The sequence below is a fragment of the Pezoporus flaviventris genome, unplaced genomic scaffold (assembly GCF_033815535.1).
Source record: "Pezoporus flaviventris isolate CSIRO_AGI_PZ_B2104156 unplaced genomic scaffold, CSIRO_AGI_Pfla_v1 ptg000021l, whole genome shotgun sequence".
Taxonomy (NCBI): Eukaryota; Metazoa; Chordata; class Aves; order Psittaciformes; family Psittacidae; genus Pezoporus; species Pezoporus flaviventris.
In genome coordinates, this window is record NW_026892569.1 from 7,954,936 (window position 1) to 7,974,356 (window position 19,421).

A 19,421-nucleotide genomic window follows, 5' to 3' on the forward strand; every position below is an offset into this window, starting at 1 on the left:
TAAACTAAAATTGTGGCTTGCATTGTTTCATACCTGTAAAACAAACTACTCCATTTAAAAATACAGTGAAAACAGTTGATACATGTTTTCTTTCATGTACCAAGAACTCTCTAAGTTGCTAAGGCAATTTGCGTTAGAATGTATCTTTTAAATGGTAAATATTTATATTTAAATAAATAAGCTCTTTACAGTTGTAACAAATATTTGATACATAAGCATCACAAGGTATCTGTTTACAATAAGATAAATGTAAATAGAAATACAGAATATCACTCATCTACCACAGTTTGTACTATATTGAAATTATTCAAGACATGCACAGTACTTTTCAGTACCATATCTAAATTACCGATGTCTTGTTTCAGCAAAGTGTCCATTGTAATCAAGGTGCTTGTTTAGTTGAGAAGTTATGCCAAAAAATAGGTGTCTAAATTGGAACAGATAATCTTCAAGACTTCTTTCTTGCCTTGCAAATCATTTCTCCCCTGCTAATTCCCCCATGGTTCTCACTGGATGCCGCAAACCTTGTGCTCTCCCACATTTTCCTGTGATACCTTTGACGGGATTAAATTTTTATCATCAGCATGTCTGTGGCAACCACACAAAGAGGTCATACTGCGCACGTTTGTATTGTGGCTGAGGCTAACTTACGGTGTTTTAAAACAAAACTTGCCTTTGCTAGTCAGCATGAATGAACCTGTAAAACAATTTTGTGATTGATCTCCTTACAGACCCATAAGTCTCTCTGTGCTATGATTATACCAGTATGTTGGAGCAGCCTAGGGTTCTGCAGACTATTCGCAGTATGATTCTTTGGGATATCTCAAATACGGTTAGCTCCTTGCTGAGGCAGGCTTGTCAAGTCCTTGTTCTATTGAGCCCTACTGATGAGTTTATATTGGCTTGCATTGGGAAGGCTTTTTTCTTCACAATGATAAAATATTATGAAAACTGAAGTTCTTATTTGTCTCAAATTTTTATGGCTTTGCTCTAGGTTGTCTTCATTACAATACAGTGGGGGCTTTCAGAATGCTTGCTCAAGCATTCAGAATGACTGGACACTGCTAAAGAATGTACAAATAAGAAACACGAGTGTATTTATTTGTGAAAATTTAAAAGCACAAAAGTGTAAGGGTCCATATTAAGACCTTGAGGTGCATATAATAGATTATGTGAATGAGATTTCCTTTGACTACTGATTGTCCAGTTCATTGCTCACTGTGCAAGTCTAAATGTAAGGTTGGTGTAAACTCACCCATTGGCCAAGTCACAATAGAGACTGGCTATGCTCCCAACCCGGATAATTATTTTGTTATTTGACTAATAACGTCTTGGCATGTTTTATTGTACGCACTCAGAACTCACCTAGTTAAGGTTACATCAAAGATTGGCCTTCCATAACAAGACTAAATTGAGTCATTTTCTCCAAGCGTTTAGCAGGTAAAGCATTTGGGTTGTCAGCAAACAGGACTTTATCCTCTTTCCCTTTAGGCATGCTCTTGAGTGCAGTGTCAGAACACCAGATGGTTTTACTTTCATATTTTCATTTTACTTCAATTTTTATTTTTAATTTTCCTTCTACCACCTTTCAGCTGTCACACTCATCAGTTTCCTTGGAGGTAAAGTGACAACAGAAGCTACTGTAAAGCAGCTCTGCTTAAATGCTGATCTTTTTCAGTGTAATTATTGAGCTGTATATTTTACCTGACGTTTAATCAGGTTTAGAACTTGGGCTGTCTTTAATATGTTATTTCTGTAGGCTTCTCACTTGCAAAAAATAAAAAAATCAAAAAAACCCAACAAACCAAACCCAAACACACTCTAATTGAAACAGAAAAAAAAAAAACCCAAACCCAACCCAGGAAAATATTAATTAGTGTAATATTGTAAGGGCAATTGTATACTACAATTTGCTTTAATGTCCCCTCACTCCCTCCAATCATATTATTGTGTATACACTTGTAGAATTGAAAAGGGAAAATACAGACTCAGACCAATAAATCAGTGAATACTAAATAGACCAAAGAAACAATTGGTCCTAAATACCCTTAATTGTGAAAAGAGTGGTTTCATTTTATTTAGAATATAGCAGATTTTAATACTTGGCTAGCCTTGCCCACTTTCCGAACACGTTGAAGAAGGATGTCTACTAATTAACTCCTTTGGAAAAGGAAATAACCCACTGAATGAAAGGAAATAATATTCTTTTAGAGGCAATTTCCATGTATAAGCTGACATTCTCAGTGGAAATTTGACCACTTTTCCTGCAATTTTCAAAGTATTATAAAACCCATGGGCAAGGTAAATTTACATCCTAGAAATCACTATGGCTGTGTGTGAATTACTGTAGAAATTATTCCTTGATGCATAGATTCAGTTAAAGGAGAAGAGTATATTTCTACATATTTTAATATAAAAATTTTTATCTTGAAATGTCTTCGCCTTTCACTCAAAGTGTAATATTTAAATGCAACAGTTGGAGTTAGGTGTTATGAATGCTTCCAGTGGTGGTCTTAATAAGAAAACAAAACCCAAACCCCCCTTTGATCTCTTTGTGACAGTCCTGATTTACAAAGCCAAGAAGTGTCATGAAAGCAATACAATGACTTATCTGTAGCTCCAGCAATTATGGAGGCAATGTCTTTTCCAACAGAGAAAAAAGAAAACAAACCCACCTCTTAAACGACAAGAAAACAAGTGGTTTGGAAAACAGATGAAACAATCACCCACGACCTGCTGCTTGACTGTCCAAAGGCTGTGAAGAGGGAGGTGGTTAGCAAGAAAGAAGCATGTATTATAGAATTTTATTTATACTGTACTCCCAGAGGATGGAATATCAGCCTTTTTGCAGACTTAGATATTATCTACTATATCATGGAAAAGCTGAACAACTTACTCTTCCATGCTTGGAATTGGAGTAGAATTGTGTTTTACAACTGTCATTACTGCATGACTTAATGTTGGAAGGAATATTCTGTTTCTTACTAAAATGGGAAATAAGAGTTGGGCTTTCAAGTCTTCTGCCAACTGTCTCTGGCTTTTGCAGAAAGGGTAAACTGAAAAAGCTGCTGTCACATGTGTGCAGCAGGCATGCAGTGCAGTTAATGATCCATGATAAACCTGGATAATAAGCAGAGATGGAGAAGGTTTCTCCCAGATAAAATGAGAACTGGTGTTTCTTGGAAATGATGATGTTTCTTCATCCTTTTGGTTTTGGTACGAGAAGAGTAAAATGTGTAACAGTGTCGTGGTTTAAGCCCAGCCACGCAGCCTCTCTCTCACTCCCCCCAACCTTCCTCCCCCCCCCACTCCCGGAGGGATGGGGAGGAGAATCAAAAGAATGTAATTCCCACAGGTTGAGATAAGAACAGTCCGGTAACTAAGGTATAACACAAATCACCGCTGCTACCACCAGTAATAATGATGAGGGAAATAACAAGGGGAGAGAATACAACCGCTCACCACCCTCCGACCGATACCCAGTCTGACTGAGCAGTGACCTCCCCCTTCTGGGTGACTGCCCCCAGTTCTACATCCTGGGCATGACGTGCTGTGGTATGGAATACCTCTTTGGTCAGTTTGGGTCAGGTGTCCTGTCTCTGCTTCCTCCCGGCTTCCCCTCCTCCCTGGCAGAGCATGAGGCTCACAAAGTCCTTGGTCAGTCTAAACGTTTGAGCAGTAATTAAAAACATCGGTGTTATCAGCGCTGTTTCGAGGCCGAAAGTCATAAACCCATAGCACTGCACCAGCTACTAAGGAGAAAAATGACTGCTACTGCTGAACCCAGGACAAACAATGACAAGCCCCAAATGATATAGAAAAGGGTAACATCTGTGGGGGTGTTGGATAATTCTAGTAACTTTTGGAATTAATTAATGAAACTACACCTTTAGACAAATTATATCTTTATTCTTTTCCTTACCTGGGGCTCCTGGAGTTAAAAAAGCTAAAAAAAAAGGGCTACTGTGGTTTGGTGTTTTTTTTTTTTTTCCTGAACTTGAGGATTCACTAGCTGTCTGTATATATTCATGAGGTATATGCAGTAGATTTGGCTCATCTCAGTATAAACTAATAAAGTAAAATAACTTTTAAGATCAAATGTTTAATCATGTCAGATTAATTTCTCTTAGATTGATTTTCAGATACTGATGTGTCTTAGTCTTTGTTATATGTGATTAATGTTCTGTGGAATACTGAGTTTGTCTGAATATTTCTGTCATACACGGGAGGTCCTCAAAATCTATCTAATAGACAGCGACTTTGTGTTCTTCTTTCATCTCAAATCCAAACTATGGGTTTGCCATTTTGAAAACATAAAACCTAAAAGAGCAGGATATGGAAAGCTGCTTTCCAAGTAATCTTCCATTTAAGATACCGGTATTACTGAGGTTTTTAATGGAAGTGTAGAGATTGTAAGATTTTAAGTAATTCTTATTTAGTAAAATGAATTGCATATTACACTAAGAAAGAGTGATTGTGAAAAGCCTTTTAAGTTTTTGTACTTGCTGATTCTGTTTTAGCTTTGTAAATGGTATGTTTATCTTTATACAGGTTATATAGATACATACAATCTATGAATGCATAGGTTTATATCTATTACATTGATTTACTCTCAGATGGATAGTTAGAGACTCATATTTAAATTAATGAGATTCTTCAACACTAAACTTTGGTCTCTTTCAGCTAAGAAACACATCACAAACTGTTGCCAAGGGTTAAGGTTATTTAAGAGGTTAAAAAGTAGTCTTCACTGTTTGTTGCTTCAAAGCTTGATAGAATTTCTTATTAAATTATGTCGTAAAGAAATAATTTTATCTAAATTGCTTTTGCTTATCTTGTTAAAGTTATGTACAAAATAGGGCAAATACTCTTCAGGAGTCTGTAACAGGTAGACAATAACTTCTTGTTCAAAATAAGTCACTGCTAAGTTTATATGTCTGTATTGAAGTATGCATAATTTTACAAAACTTGCTATGATGTACATCTGCAAAATTCAGGATAAAGCTTATATTTTTCTTTAGGAAGTGTCAGTCAGTACATGTTGGGTAAGCAACAACAGATGTAGTTAATATTCTCGTGAAGTAAAAATGTTTAGTTTCTCAAGGCATAAATTCAGCTCTGATAGCAGTTCTTAAACTGATGGAAATATGCTAAATAGATCTACTGATACAAATAATTATCTAGGGGTTTATTTACATCTAGAGACCTTTGTATTAAAAATAGTGCATACATTGATTTTGTTAAGGGTGTTGTTGGACTGCCCCTAAGATTTTCAAGGCAGCCAGAGATCTGAGGTAATACAGGGTTTTCTTGAGGTGTATTGATAAATCTGGTTTCAGAAATGTACCTGTACTAGCAGTACAGAGGGAATCTGAGAGATGAAAAAAATATCATGGTCTTCTATTCTAGATCGAGATATATGTAAATGCCAGTCAATGAATGATAAATATGTTAAAATATTAAAATCTTGTGGTTTTATGCTGAATATGAATTCTGAGTACCGAATGTGGGTTTCTCTTGCAGTATGAATACTTCAATGCTGTGCTCATAAATGAACGAGATGAAGAAGGAAACTATTTGGAGCTGGGGAAGGAATTCATTCTAGTGCCAAATGACCACTTCAATAACTTGCCTGTGAATATCAGTCTGAGCGATGTGCAAGTACCAACCAATATGTACAATAAGGGTAAGAAAAGAGCTGGTTTATTTCATCATTTTTCTGACTGAACTAGAAACTTCCTTGCTTTTAAAATGAAGCTGGTTTTAGTTTTCTAGTTTGCAATTAAACTGAAATTTCAGCAGTAGAATGCTTTGAGTATGACAGTTCTGTAATATCCTTTTGTTCCATGGCAATTTAGCAATTTAATATGGTCAGTGGTTTGCATATTGGACTTGCATGCATTCTGTCATACAATGTGGTAGAATATGTTTATTCTTATTAATTATTTCCCAAGATCTCCAAATCAGTTGAACAAGTTATATTCTGTCTTTGCCGAGAACTAAAAGTGTCTTTTGAAGCTACAGCATAGATGGGAGGGGAATATTTTATTAGATCAATGCTCTCAAGCTTCTGGGAGTACTTCTAGCTGAATGACTGTACATACAGCTGCTGTGAGGTTTTTAGGTAATATTTAGAAGTAATAAACGACATTAAAATTTCTACTCCCCTGACTATTTGTCTTAGGTGCTGGATAGTAAGTACATAGCAGTAACAAATAGCTACATTAGATACTAGGAGATACGCACTTAGGTCTGAAGGTTGGGAACGCAGACTGAACTCAGGTGCACACTTGTTTTTCTTTTGTCACCTCTTGGATCAGACAGCAGAATATTCTAATTTTAGTGTGCTTATGCAGCACCCATCTACTTATTGTTCCCAAGCTTGAAATACAAGAAAAATCAAGAAGGAAAGCCCCAGAGTTTCTGAAAAATGTCTGGAGTATATGTGTCATTGGTCTGTAGAGAGCTGACTAATCTCATTATCTGGTTCCTCTTCTTTGTTTTAACTATGCTAAAAGATAGCTAAAAATACATTAAATGCTTTCCTCATAATGCAGTCCAGGCTAGTGATTGTGGTAATTCATGCAAGCATATTGTGTAATCACAAATAGAAGGAGAACTAATTAGGATAGTTTGGGCTGGTAAGAGAAGCAATTGGCATGACAGCCTCTCTTTGAACTTACGATTCAGACTTGAGAAACCAGAAACCATACAGCAAAGATTAAAATTAGAGATTACAAAATAGCAAAGTTTCCTAGAGATTATGTAAGCACTGTAAAATTATTAATATGTTTAAAAGGTTTTGAAAATGATTAAAGCTTCTAAAGCTGGCAAACCAATTTTTTTTTGTGCAAGCGCTAATATTTAACTGAGCCTGTCTATAATTTTTTTCATTCCAGAACTGGTAAGGAGGAGGAAGAAGAAAAATAAGTATGGTTGCAAAGGGCTATAGAAGTCAGGCAATCATGTTTTTTGGAGGAGCAAAACCAGAGTAGCTACTTAGTGAGAACAGTAAAACCGAAGGATCTTCAGTTATGTGATATGTAGAATTGTTACATATAGAATGCATTTTTATATGCTGATTAATTTCAGTTAAAGGTCAAGGTCTAAAGGGCTTCTTGCGTCTTGGTTTGTCCTCAAACACAGGGGACTGCCTGTAGAGATGGGGAAGATAGAGCTCTGTGATGATTCCTGTTTCCACTTTGACTAAATCAAACCAGCCAAAATCGTCACTTTATGCGGATGCAGAAAAATATTATTTTTTAATTTTATTTTTTAAATCATATTAATGTATTCCAGCTGCTGAAATCTGATTTGTTGCTGGCATTTTCCTTACACGTGGACATGATAGCCTCAGCTTAGAGACTGACAGTGTCTGGAAATATTACTTCTACCAAGAAGAGGCCTGTATACTTGTATTTTTTGCTGTCCATTTCTTCAGTTCTATAATGCAGAGGGGTGATAACAAGTTAATTAAATCCTAGCCTGAGGGTAGAGGCAGCAGATTCAGATAGATTTACAACCAAGTGTCTGCACAGCACCATTTCTCTAGAAAATGCCTGTTGTTCGTTCCAGGTTATGTTTTATTTTATTGAATTACTAGGCAAAACCACAGCTCAATCTCACAGTTGAATAGAGATGTGTGACCATTGAATATTTAAACACAGGACTCTCAGGTTAGAGTAGAAAAAAATGAACTCTTTATTTGTAAGTGAATTCTAAATGTTTCCCTTTATTTTGAGTTTTTTAGTTGTGGAGATATTGATAATTTGCAGTGGGTTCAGAGGAGAGTCACAGGATGCAAAGGACTGAAAAATGTGCCTTAGACTGAAAGTCTTCAGGAGCTCTGTCCATTTAACTTATTCAAGAGATGTTTAATTAGTTGCTCTCTAGTTAATTACTAATACAAAGCTCTATAATCTTGTTTCAAAAAGTTTAAAATAGATCTGAAATTGGGTTCCATTATTTTTCCAATTGCACAACTGTGGGTTCAATTAAAGCATGGGGGTTGTTAGTGGTGTGTTTTTGTTAGTTTTATTTTGATATGAAGATAGTGGTTTATTAGAAGGGTGTTATCCTATGTCCATTCCCTCAAGTCCTTAATCAAGGTCAGATTGATTTTTTTTGTTGTTTTTGAAATGGTCTAGAATTAGTTTGTGGGAAAACTGTTGTCTGGTCAGCTTGTATAATCATAATGATCCCTCCTACCTGTAGGATAGCTAAAGTGAATGTCCACAGTCCCTAACTAGGTTCTAAAGGAGACTGGTTTAAAAATCATGGGGTATAAATACATAATTATTCTTTATATATCTTCTGGCTTTTTTATCCTCTGCATAGAAAAGTGTAAAAATATTGATGATAACAAGAGAACTAAATAATTTCCATTCTGAAGAAGTCATGAAGTTTATAATGTGAAAATGAAATGCAAAAGCAAATGTCTTGACATTCACAATGAAATCAAGAAAGCTGAAATACCATAAATATCAAAAGCATGATATTAAAATTTTACATAGAACATTTTGAAAAGAAAAATGAGAACGAATGAAAAGCCTGCCAACTTAATTTGTAAGCATACATGTAACTCTAGTGCCATTTTACAGTACAGATTACATTAACCTACTATAAGTGTAGAAGAAAAATTAAATTAGTGAATTTACTAAAGAATCAGTTTCGCATTTAGAGTACTTTTGGTCACCATTGTAAAATATAAAGGGTTATTGATGGGCTTTTGTAATTTCTGTTCCCTTCTTCTGCACACTCTTGTCCCCCAGTTCCTACATGTCTTACAGTGCACATAATTAATGTTAAAAAATAGAAGTTACTGATCTTTGGAATATGAAGCCTAAAGGGCTCATAAAACACTAGTTCTCATTCCTATAATGTTCATATACTTAAGGAATTCAGGAAAAAAGTGGGATGATTGTGCTTTACAGATTAGTGTGCTTATCTGTCTGTCACTACAGAGAGACCTCTCAGCTCTAGGCTGTTTCACAGCAAGACTGGCAGCCCATTAAAACTGCAGAACATTCTGATGGAGTAGGCTTACTTTTTTTTTTTTCCCCTGAAAATGCTGCTTATGATAATGTTTTGCTTTTAAAATGTTTAAGCACACATCAGGATTCTAAATCTGTCAGTGCATTCTGTTTCTTCTCTGTAAGTACAGTGTGTATTCACTGCCTGTAGCCACAGGATTTGCAAGCCAGTATCCTTTTAACTGATGAATAAATAATTAAGATTAATTAAGAAGTTCTGTGATAATTGTCTTAGCAAGTGGTAGCTTCAAAGTTGGTAAATGGCAAGTATCAACTGCGTACAGATTTCCGACAGGACATAGTGAAAAGTGTTCTTGGGTGAATTAAATCAATCTGAATCTAATCTGGACAACAGAGTGCCAAAGCAGAAGTCCAGGTGTGAGAACCAGTGGGTACAGGACACTAATTCAGCTTCTGCTGTTTTGTTTTTTTTTGTTTTTTTTTTTTTTTTTTTGGGGGGGGGGGTGATGGTTTGTTTGTTTTGTTTTTTTTTAATAAAGTTAATTTACATGTGTTATATATCCGCACCAGTGTGAGTTTTCATATCTCTTATTATTTTATCTCCTATTATTTTAGAATCCCTCAAATTCTAAAATAATAGGAGACACTACTGTCTCAGACAGTATATACTTCCATAAGCATATCTTCCAAAGATACTCAGATATACCTTTCTACATAGTGATTGTTATATTTTAGAGAGCTGTTGTGGGACAGATTCATAATAATGAAAAATTATTAATGGCTTGAAGTTTAGCTAGCTTCAACATTTATTTTATTACTTTCTGAAATGCTAGTAGTCTATTTAAAGGAAGCTAAGAATGTGAAATATAATGAAAAAGTAAGCAGCTGGAATGTGGGCTAGGCTTTCTGGCAACCATCCATGGAGAACATGCTTTCTGGCAGTAGAATTGCCATTGGGAAAAAGTAGGATTCTATAATGGATTTATGTACATGAGGAGATGACAAAAGAAGGCTTCAGAACACTCAAATCTGATCCTGCAGATGTTGACAGCATATAGAAGAGTAGTAGTTTACCTTCTGTTAGTATGAGTACGTAGGTAGTCTTAACTTCTTAAAATCCTACATTCCTTGTCCAAAGTACGTGCTGTGTCTGAGCTGAAGAACATATTTCAGTTTTATTTTTCTAAGTCTATGTCAACTCATATTTACGTACAGCAGTAGACAGTAAAGACATGGTTTCTGCTATTGTGTTTCTATTCCACATTTTTTCAAGTCCTTGGAAGAAGCTATTGAAATACTTGGCTAAATGTGGAATTCAGAGGAATGTAGTTGAAAACCAAAGCCAGGGTGTGGGTGAATGTGTCTTGGTGACATACACTCAGACAATTCTAAAAGATGACACCTGTTGAAAAGTGATACATAGCATAGTACAGTACCATAAGTGACACACAGCAGGATCTGAACTGCTTATGTTAGCATTGCATAAAATCTAGGAAATTCAAGAGGATGTTGATAAATACATTATCTCAACATCAATGGAAACGACTCTTCTTTTTGAGCCTTTGCCGTCAGTCTTTGTTTATATGGTGAGGTAAGCCTTGCCCTTGTAGTTTGTAGAAAGAGAGAAACCCAGATTCTCTTCAATACTTCTGAAATTTCTAGGTGCAAACACTACTCCTTGCCTTTTAAACTGTCTATTGTACCCTTGTGATTTTCCCTTAGGTCCATAGAATTGTGAGCTTTTGTATTTTGCAATTTTTACTCTCTCATTATCCTAGTGTTCTTGGTAGTTAGGTTATTTTACTGACTAACAAAATTGAATAACTATTAAACTAGAACTGAATTCTTTATCAAGGATTGCTGCAAACTAGAAGGTTGGACTGCTTGAAGTCAGTGGCATTGTTTTGCAAAATTAGTGTAGGCTGCAGTTGCTTCCTCCATCCCTAGGTATGCGAACAGGCAGCCACTTAGATATATTAAAGCAAGCATCTGCCTATCTAGAAGACTCTTTGATATTTTTAATTTCTTGGGAACTATTTCAGGGTTTCTTGGATTATTTCAGAGACTTGAACTTGTGGAATATTTCCAGAACAACTATGAAGTATAAGAATTCATAGTGATTTATAAGGACAGATGAGACCGTATATGGTTTCTCAAAAAGTGTCAAGTCTTTTGTTTAACTGTCTTTTGTTGTTACCAAAAGCTAAGCAGTTAGAATTTTGGATTTTAAGAAGTTCAGTGTCTACAGCCTTTGGTTAGGAATCAAAGGTAAATGGTAACATTCTTAGGAATATACCTCTATAATTTGATTGCCTTGAATAATTTTGTTTTTAACTTGGATAAACAATATCTTACTCAGAACTCAAGTTGCAAATTAATACAATGAAAAATAATGAAGGCTTTTACAGTAGAAACAGAATAACAGAGCTAAATTGGTTGTAATCACAGCTGGATAAGAAAAAGCAACACTGTCTTCACTGGATCTCTGTTTAGAGTAAACGTGCTCAGTGTAATAATTTCTTTACTGTAAGAAATTTAGACACTTCTGTGTCTGAAAGCTTTTTCAAGTATAAAAATATTTAATTCTAAAATCCTTATGTCTCATAAAATCTTCACTGTAGCTCTGCCTCCAGATTTGGTCTGGATTAAAATATCGCACGCACAAAGACCTCTCTCAATGTTCTTAACAATAAAAACGCCTCTTTGAATGAGGTCAGTTTTACTTTCCTGGTGGGTATCTGCTACCTCCATTTTCCTGTCTTCGATGCAAGGAATGAATGTGGTTATTCTGTCCCAGTTTCGCCCTAACTCTTGGGTTAACGTGCGCTTTTATCCTCACGCTATTTCATTTGTTCCAGTTTAGGCGTGTACTAGCACTAACAACTGCACATTGTGTTCCTTTTCTCACTAAATTCTTTTTCCTGTTTACTGAAGGAAGCACTTCTTCTAGTTTAAATCCTGAAGTTGTATCTCCATTTTCTCTGTAAGCTAGTTCTTGCTCGATCTCTGTTTGTGCTTATAATGACAAGGCTTTCTGTACCTATAAAGAAGTTGTGAAGTGTCTCCAGGCACAATTGGATGCACGCTGTCAGCTACAGGTTATTGGGGGATAAAAAATTACTGCTCTCTGCCACTTGGGCTTGCTGGGTATTACTGCCCCATTCAAACCTGCTGTCATAAGATGTTCTGTAAGCTGTTTCCAAAACTGGTTTAGTAAAAGGAATCGGATAAAAACATTGTTTCTAACTGTGTTTGAAAATAGAATCATTGTGATAGAACTAGGATGGGGTGACTGGATGTGAATCTGTTTACCAGCTCTGGGCAGTAGTCTCTGATAGATGGTGGAGGAGGCAGACATGTGCCAGTAGAGGTAGATTGGGTAAAGAGGATGATCTCTTTACTGGGATCAGGTCAGATGTAGCTTGAGCACCATGTCTGATTTTGCCTTAAAAATAAATAAAAAATAAATAATTTCTCTTGGCAGTAGAAAGGAAGTAGGTTTATGTAAGTTGATTTAAACTAATGGGAGTGTTTTAGTTTTTTCCTTTTTTGTCATTTCTAGTTTACCATATGTATAATCTTGGTTTAATTGTTGCGTTTTATAATGGAGGAATGTTTCCTAGAGGATATTGACACAGCTGACTGGAATTAAATGCATTCTACAGCTTTGTAAGACTTAGTTATCCTTTGAGTTTTTGTGTTTATTAAGGCATTGAGCAGAGAATCCAAACTTACTACCAGGTAAACAACAGATTTTCAAATTCTAAATACTCTCAGTTATTTTAAATGTAATTTTGATTTCATCACTAGTGAATGTCAGAGGAAAAGACATACAGGCACATCTGTGCTACATGGTGGGGAGCTGTGCAGCCTGTTCTTACCCCAAAGGGTGCTGACACATATGCATGATTCACTGGAGTATTGCATGGAGACACTATGGATACAAGACAGTTCTGTGACTGTGGCTCTACAACTAAGTTGTCAGGTGCTGGATCAGAAGAATTTTTAATTATTAGGGTGCAGCACAAGCTTAAAGTCTCTATTCTGCTTCCTGTCCAGAGATAGCTAGATTGCAGCTCTGCACTCTCTTCCATTTGTACAGCGTATGACATACAGCTTTGGAGAGACATTATATTTCTATATGCAGTACTGTATTGCTTGCTTGTTTTCCGTAGATTGATTTCAGTGGGATTCTATTGTATAACCTGATGCACAGTTTTTCACTTTCAGCTGTGACTATTGAAGAGTTTTAGACCTGGCTCGGCAATCTGGTGCTCTTCAACACAGCATCAAGTGTGTGCCACCTCCCCACATACTGTTATGTTCTATAGATTTTTATGGTCTTACAATGTAATACTTGCTGAACTACTGTGCTCTGCGGGGAGATTAAAGCCTGTGCTTCAAAATTCTGTGGGACTGACATCTTTTAACTTGGGCTTTTTGTACTTTACACCTAGTAATGTCCTGGGGTGAATATTGCATGAATACTTAAATGCCAGTCATTCTAGGTGCACACAGGCAGAAGCACCATGCTGGTACAAATGAATAGGCTTGCTTTGAACAGCCTCAGTTTTGGAAATTTTTCTTCCCTAGTTTGATTTACGGTGATGTCTGTTCAAATTAGTTTAAACAGTGAAATGTCTGCTCTTAGCTTGGAAGAATTCTCGGACTCTGTGAAAAGAATTGATTACTGTCTTTGAAGTGCCCAAGGTGAAATGTTGATTGGTGTGTGGAAAAACAGATGCAGCTGGTAACATGCAAAAGGAACATATTAACATGACTATGTACAGTAAAGTCTACAATAATAACTATCTTCAGTAAATGTCTTTCTGATTCAGGAGGGCACTTTGAAGCACCTTTGTGCTTTCACACTTGTTGCTTAAGCTGAAATAAAATACCAGTGTCTGGACATGTGCAGATAGTTATTCAAATCCATTTTCCTTTTTTAGAAACTAGATATCAATAACTGCGCCATCTAAAAGGTGATAGACTCTGCTTCAGAGGGGAACTATGTTCTCTGCAGGGGGAAGAAAATACGTTAGAATCAATTACCAATTTTAATAATGATATATCAGAATAAAACAACATTTCCTCAAAATTGTTGCATCTGTAAAGTTACTCTCCAGATTTCATTTATACTGGTGAATGGGGCTTTTATTGTTAAATTAACTATTTCCTTATATGAGTACATTTTATACTAAGAAAGCTATGTGAACTTTTAGCACAGTGTTTAACACTGATTTCTTTTTAATATTGACATTATTTATACTGAACACCTTTCTCTTAACATTTTCCTACAACTTTGCCTGATATTTCACAATGTGTATGAGTATAAAAGATCGAATTTTCCCATCCTTTGTTATATCAAGCAAGTTATATTTCATATTACAGCCACATGTTTTGGAAATACATTTTGGGGTCACAGTCAAATTTTTTGTCAGTTTTCTAACTGACTAAGTCTTCATTGCCTACTATAATGCATGTGAGATGGGAGCAGGTGAAAAATATGGTTTATATCAAATAATCATAATTGACTTTTAAAAATCTATTCATAATAACAGTTCCCTCTTTCCTCCCCCTGACATTATACTGTGATATTTGCATTCTGCTAGCTGCTGTTATGGCAGGAAGGAATTTTCTTATTGTCAGATTGGCTGGTTTTTGGCAAATACGTATGGCAGCCCAGAGACTGGTGAGCTTATAAAACCTCTGCTATCATAAATCAGCAGGTGCCTTAGTAAATCAGTTCACATTATTAAATCACTGGGCCTGATTCTCTGTTAAATTAGGAAATACAGGTTTGTTACAGAGAAGACTTTTTTAAAGGAAGCTGGAGAATAGTGTGAGCATGGTCAGATAAATAATTAATTTCTCAATCTTTTTTTGACTGAGGTGTTAAAGAGAAAAAAGGGGAAGGGAGTGGAGTGAGAAAGATGACAAGATGACATTAGACTGCACATTGTTAGGTATATATCCAGGTATATTTAGATAGTGAAGCTGTAGCCCTAGTGCAAGATGTTGGTGCGTCTTTACTGACAGTGCAGACAAACAAAGATACAAAATAAAATTTGACTGATTATCAGTGTTATACAGTCCAAGAGTATCTGCTGCAATGATAAAATTTTAACTTAGAGAAGTCTGTCTGTCTTCCTTCTGTTCTTTCCATCTTCATATTGTGGTATTGCTGCTGTTCTGGTGTTTTTGAAGTACAGGAAGGGATTTTATCAGTGCTTTCCATAACTGCAGAGTTTTTCTGTGATGGATGCTGAAGTCTGTGAATATTTTCAAGCGTTTCTGTCAACAGGAGATATGGTTTATGTCAACTCAACTAACAAACATAAGGCACACAATATGTTGCTGATAGTCTCATGCTGTGTCATTGGCATTTAAAAAAAAGGTTCATGAATGTAAAATACCATTAAAAGTTCAATAATGTGTAAAAAAGTTATTGAATTCTTCATTAATAATAATCTAACTTAAATTTCCTTTAAACTAATACCACACTGAGACTAATTTCATGCCACTGATTTGAAACACATCCAAGTATTAGAACTGTTTTAAGTCTGTAACAGTGATCACTCTGAGTAAATATGGATTTTCAAAAGAAGTAATTAAAAATATTTTACAAGTCTGGAAGTCTATTTGGACTTCACTCATTTCAGAGACAAGAAATATATAAATCTCCTATATTTTCCAATGGATTTCAATTCAGTTTTTATTATTGCTCTCATCATTTTCACAATTCAGTTGCTTTTCATGGGAAGAGACCATAGTTACTATTCTTCCATGACAGTATGTTTGGCCTTTATCTCTTTCTATCTTTGATCATGATATGATTATTTTTTAGTGCATATGTACTGTGTTTTGCACCTCTTTTTGTCTCCCTTGTCACCTATCATTTACTGGCTGTTCAAAATATAGATTTTTATCATATGACTTAAGCCTTAGTTTAAAAGCTTTTGTGTTATGATGATCATTAACATTACCATAGAAAGTTGGTGATCAGTTGTTTGTGTATGCTCATTTTATGGGTTGTATATCATACGATAGTTTTGATTGAAAGGGGCCTTTAAAGATCCCTTGCAATAAGCAGTGTCTTTGACTAGATAAGGTTGCTCAGAGCCCTGTCCAGCCTCACCTTGAATGTTTCCAGGGATGGGTATCTACCACTTCTCTGGGCAACCTGTTCCAGTGTTTCACCACCTTCATAAACAAAAATTTCTTCCTTACATGTAGTCTGATTCTACTCTCTTTTAGTTTAAAACCATTACCCCGTGTCCTGTTGGTGAGATGTTTTATTTCTTTTCTTGGAGTTGTTTCCATCCTTCCTGTCTTTCTATCTCCATAGAAATGGAGATAGAAATGTTGTGAGATGTTTTCTTTCTTTTCTTGGAGCTGTTTCCATCCTTCCTTTCTATTTCCATAGTCACTAATACTTTAAGAAATTATTTGCAAACAGGATGAATACAATAGATCTTTCAATAATACTGAATTTGGTGTCTTTAGTAACAAAAGCTTCAGGTTTAGTCTGTTCTTGTCTGGTTACCATATTTACTTCTCGAATGGTGGAAAGATTGCAGAAGTAGATCTTAGACTTCACAAATTGTCTTTTCAGTTTTGCTTGAACAGTTTAGAGACTGATAAAGAATGTCACCTGTGTCAAGTGGTATTTCCATTGCACGATTTTCACTGCATGTTAAAACATGAGTTTATGCACTGCAAGTGAATAAATGCAGACTCTAATCAAAAGTTTTGCTTGCATAAGAAAAAAAACAACCTGCTGTCTGTAATAGAGCCTTCTCTGAAAGGCATTGAAATGTGATGAACCACAGCCATTTTTTGATTAAGTGAGGTTTTTTCAATTTGATACTTCAAAAGAGCTATGAATATCATTCAGTCATACTTTCCTATCAGTGCCTTCCAAGTGGCTGTCAAAATCGAGATTACCTGTTTTCTAGAATATTAGAACCAAAAAAAAATTTCTCAAGTGATGCAGAAAGATTATAATCTGCAGCTAGCAGATATGTAAAACCCTCTTCCTGCAGGGTGTGAAATTAAGAAATAAAATCTTGTCTGTCACTGTCGCATATGATTTTATGGACTATGCTTCTGAAAATTCGACACCCTGGACTTGTTATTTAAATAATCATGCCACATATTGTCCTGGGCACCTATATTTATATTTTGAAATACTTCCCTTGAGTTGTTTGTCTTCACATTTTAAGATATCTAGGATGGTGTTTGCACTATCGTTGGTCAATTGTTTAATTTAAAAGGAACTGTCTTAGTCTAACTGATTGAGTCAAGGTTGAAGAGAATTTCCTTACTTCACGTATTTCTTTGTTTTAACTCTTACTGGCTATTGGACAAAGATGCACAGGCTTACTCGACTTGTTCCGTCTGTTTTTTCTCAAATTCTGCCTCAAATCTGATTCCCAGAGTGTCTCAGGCTGCTGCTTTGTTCCTGAAAAGGGCTTTAGCTTCACAGATATTTTTTTTTTTCCTTTTTTTCAATCCTTTGTCTTTAACAGCAAGCTTTTTGGAAGTGTTGGCATCTTTACACAAGATGTATGCTGTGCTTTATCTTTCTAGTGTCCTAGTCTGTCTCTGGCTGTGGATCTAATCTGTATGTTTCTAATACATCCACATCACCATGGCAACTAGATGTCAGATAGAGGCTACATGGTAACATTAAGTTTTTCCTCTAAAAAGCCCTGCTCTCTACCATTCCTTATTCATCAGCTGTTGCCTAGTTACTTGGGGTTGGGCTTTGCATTTTGTCACATATGAGGCAGTGAAGTTTTGTTAGTGCATGCTACCTTAGGTATCATATTAAGAGGCTTTTTGACCTGAGACACCTCTGTTAATCATGATGCCTCCCCTACTTCCTTGTTGCTTCTAGGGGCAAGAAAGTGGCAATAATTTACTATTGGCCTATAATGGTAGAAGATCAGTCTGTCTCCTCTTTTATCTTTCCTTTTTCTGTATTACTGTACCTGATAAGTATTAACTCCTCTGGTGACTGATTAAAAGCTGTGGAGCCACCATTCTGGCGCCCATTGTGAAGGGCTGGAAGTAGTAGCTGTTCAAGGCTGTTACTCCTGTCTGGTTGGGCCTGTGTACTAGGTAACCTATATAGGAATGTATGAAGGCATATCCACAGTACACACTGGAGCTCAACTGGAACATTAAAATGCATGGAGTTGCAGATAATAAATCCTGCTACAAGGCTCTTCATGCTTGCCATCATGCTAGTTCAGCACTGTGACTTCCAGCACTGGTATCTCAGTATGGTCCTACCCTGCACTGCCCGGGCTGTATGTGTAAGTGCACTCAGTGTGCATGCAAGGAAGTTGATGCACAAAGCCAGGCATTATTTACTTAATGTGCGTATCTGCAAACACATTCATTCTTTTTCCTTCAGCAGTAATAGGAATAAGTTCCACCCAAGAAGGTTTAAGAAACATCAATTAGGCCATCGTTGTCCTAACCCAAATGCAGTTTACTTTCCTTACACTTAGTGCAAGACAAATTTAGTTGCTTTAAATATAAAAGGTGCTCTCCTCCTTACCTTTATCTCTTCATTTTGATTCTGGAAAAAACATTGGGTTAGAGTTTTTGCTTCCTTCCTTGAAATGCTCTCTTCTGATACTTGGTAATCACTGTGTAGCCTGAAGAAAGGTTTGAGCCTATCAAAAAAAAAACCAAACCAACAACAAACAACCCACCATACAGCTATTGTCTACACCTCTTTGCAGGGATACACGGTTGGGTGTAAATATATGTATTACACAGTAAGCATGTTATTGGTGTTATATGCCTAATAATTCTTTGAGAGCAGTTATTTCTGATTTCTGCCTGTGTCTGTGGAGAATTTCTTGTAGGCTTTTGCTGATTATCTTCTAGCATGCAAATTGTTTCCCTTTTTTCCCATAGTAATGTACCTTTAAACAATTAAAGGAATTATAATTGGTTTGTTCTCTTTTAAAGTGCTAATTTTCCTTACTTGTATTTATTTCATTATTTCAATGAGGAAAAAGCAATCAGGGAACTGCGGTATGTTCTATTATTGGCTTAAAGTAACAAATAGGAGAAAGTACCCAGAGTGTTCTTTAGTGTGGAATAGATCAATTAAAAAATCTTTACAATTTGATACATGATTATTTTTAGTGGACAGAGTTTATGTGCTAGGAATTCAATGGAAAGTTTTATTTTGCTTTATTTAAAGATTTTTTTGAGACTATTTTCTCCATGAACTATGTTGGAAAAACATTCTTAACCTGTAAACTTAGTGGTAATTGACATAGTAGTTCTGGGCTTCTGAAAACCTTTAGGATTAAATATGCAAACCCGTTTGATTAAATGGTTGTACTGCAAGTGCAAAAAAATTGAGCTTTTGTTTCATATGGAGCAGAGAAGATGGACAAT

The 19,421-nt window shown here is 35.8% G+C and overlaps 1 protein-coding gene and 1 long non-coding RNA gene across 5 annotated transcripts in view; one reads left to right on the plus strand and one right to left on the minus strand.

The window, feature by feature from the left end:
* Positions 1-19,421, minus strand: part of LOC133270559 (uncharacterized) — a 985,299-nt gene that overhangs the window by 695,144 nt on the left and 270,734 nt on the right. The gene's annotated exons all lie outside the window — the stretch shown is intronic.
* Positions 1-19,421, plus strand: part of CACNA2D3 (calcium voltage-gated channel auxiliary subunit alpha2delta 3) — a 448,379-nt gene that overhangs the window by 171,450 nt on the left and 257,508 nt on the right. For all 4 annotated transcript variants that reach the window (XR_009743824.1, XM_061455854.1, XM_061455855.1 and 1 more), the window contains exon 5: positions 5,524-5,686. Coding sequence is in view for 3 of the 4 variants with exons in the window: in XM_061455854.1 (XP_061311838.1) it covers positions 5,524-5,686 (163 nt within the window). In the remaining variant the exon portion in view is untranslated. The remainder of the gene's footprint in view (positions 1-5,523; positions 5,687-19,421) is intronic.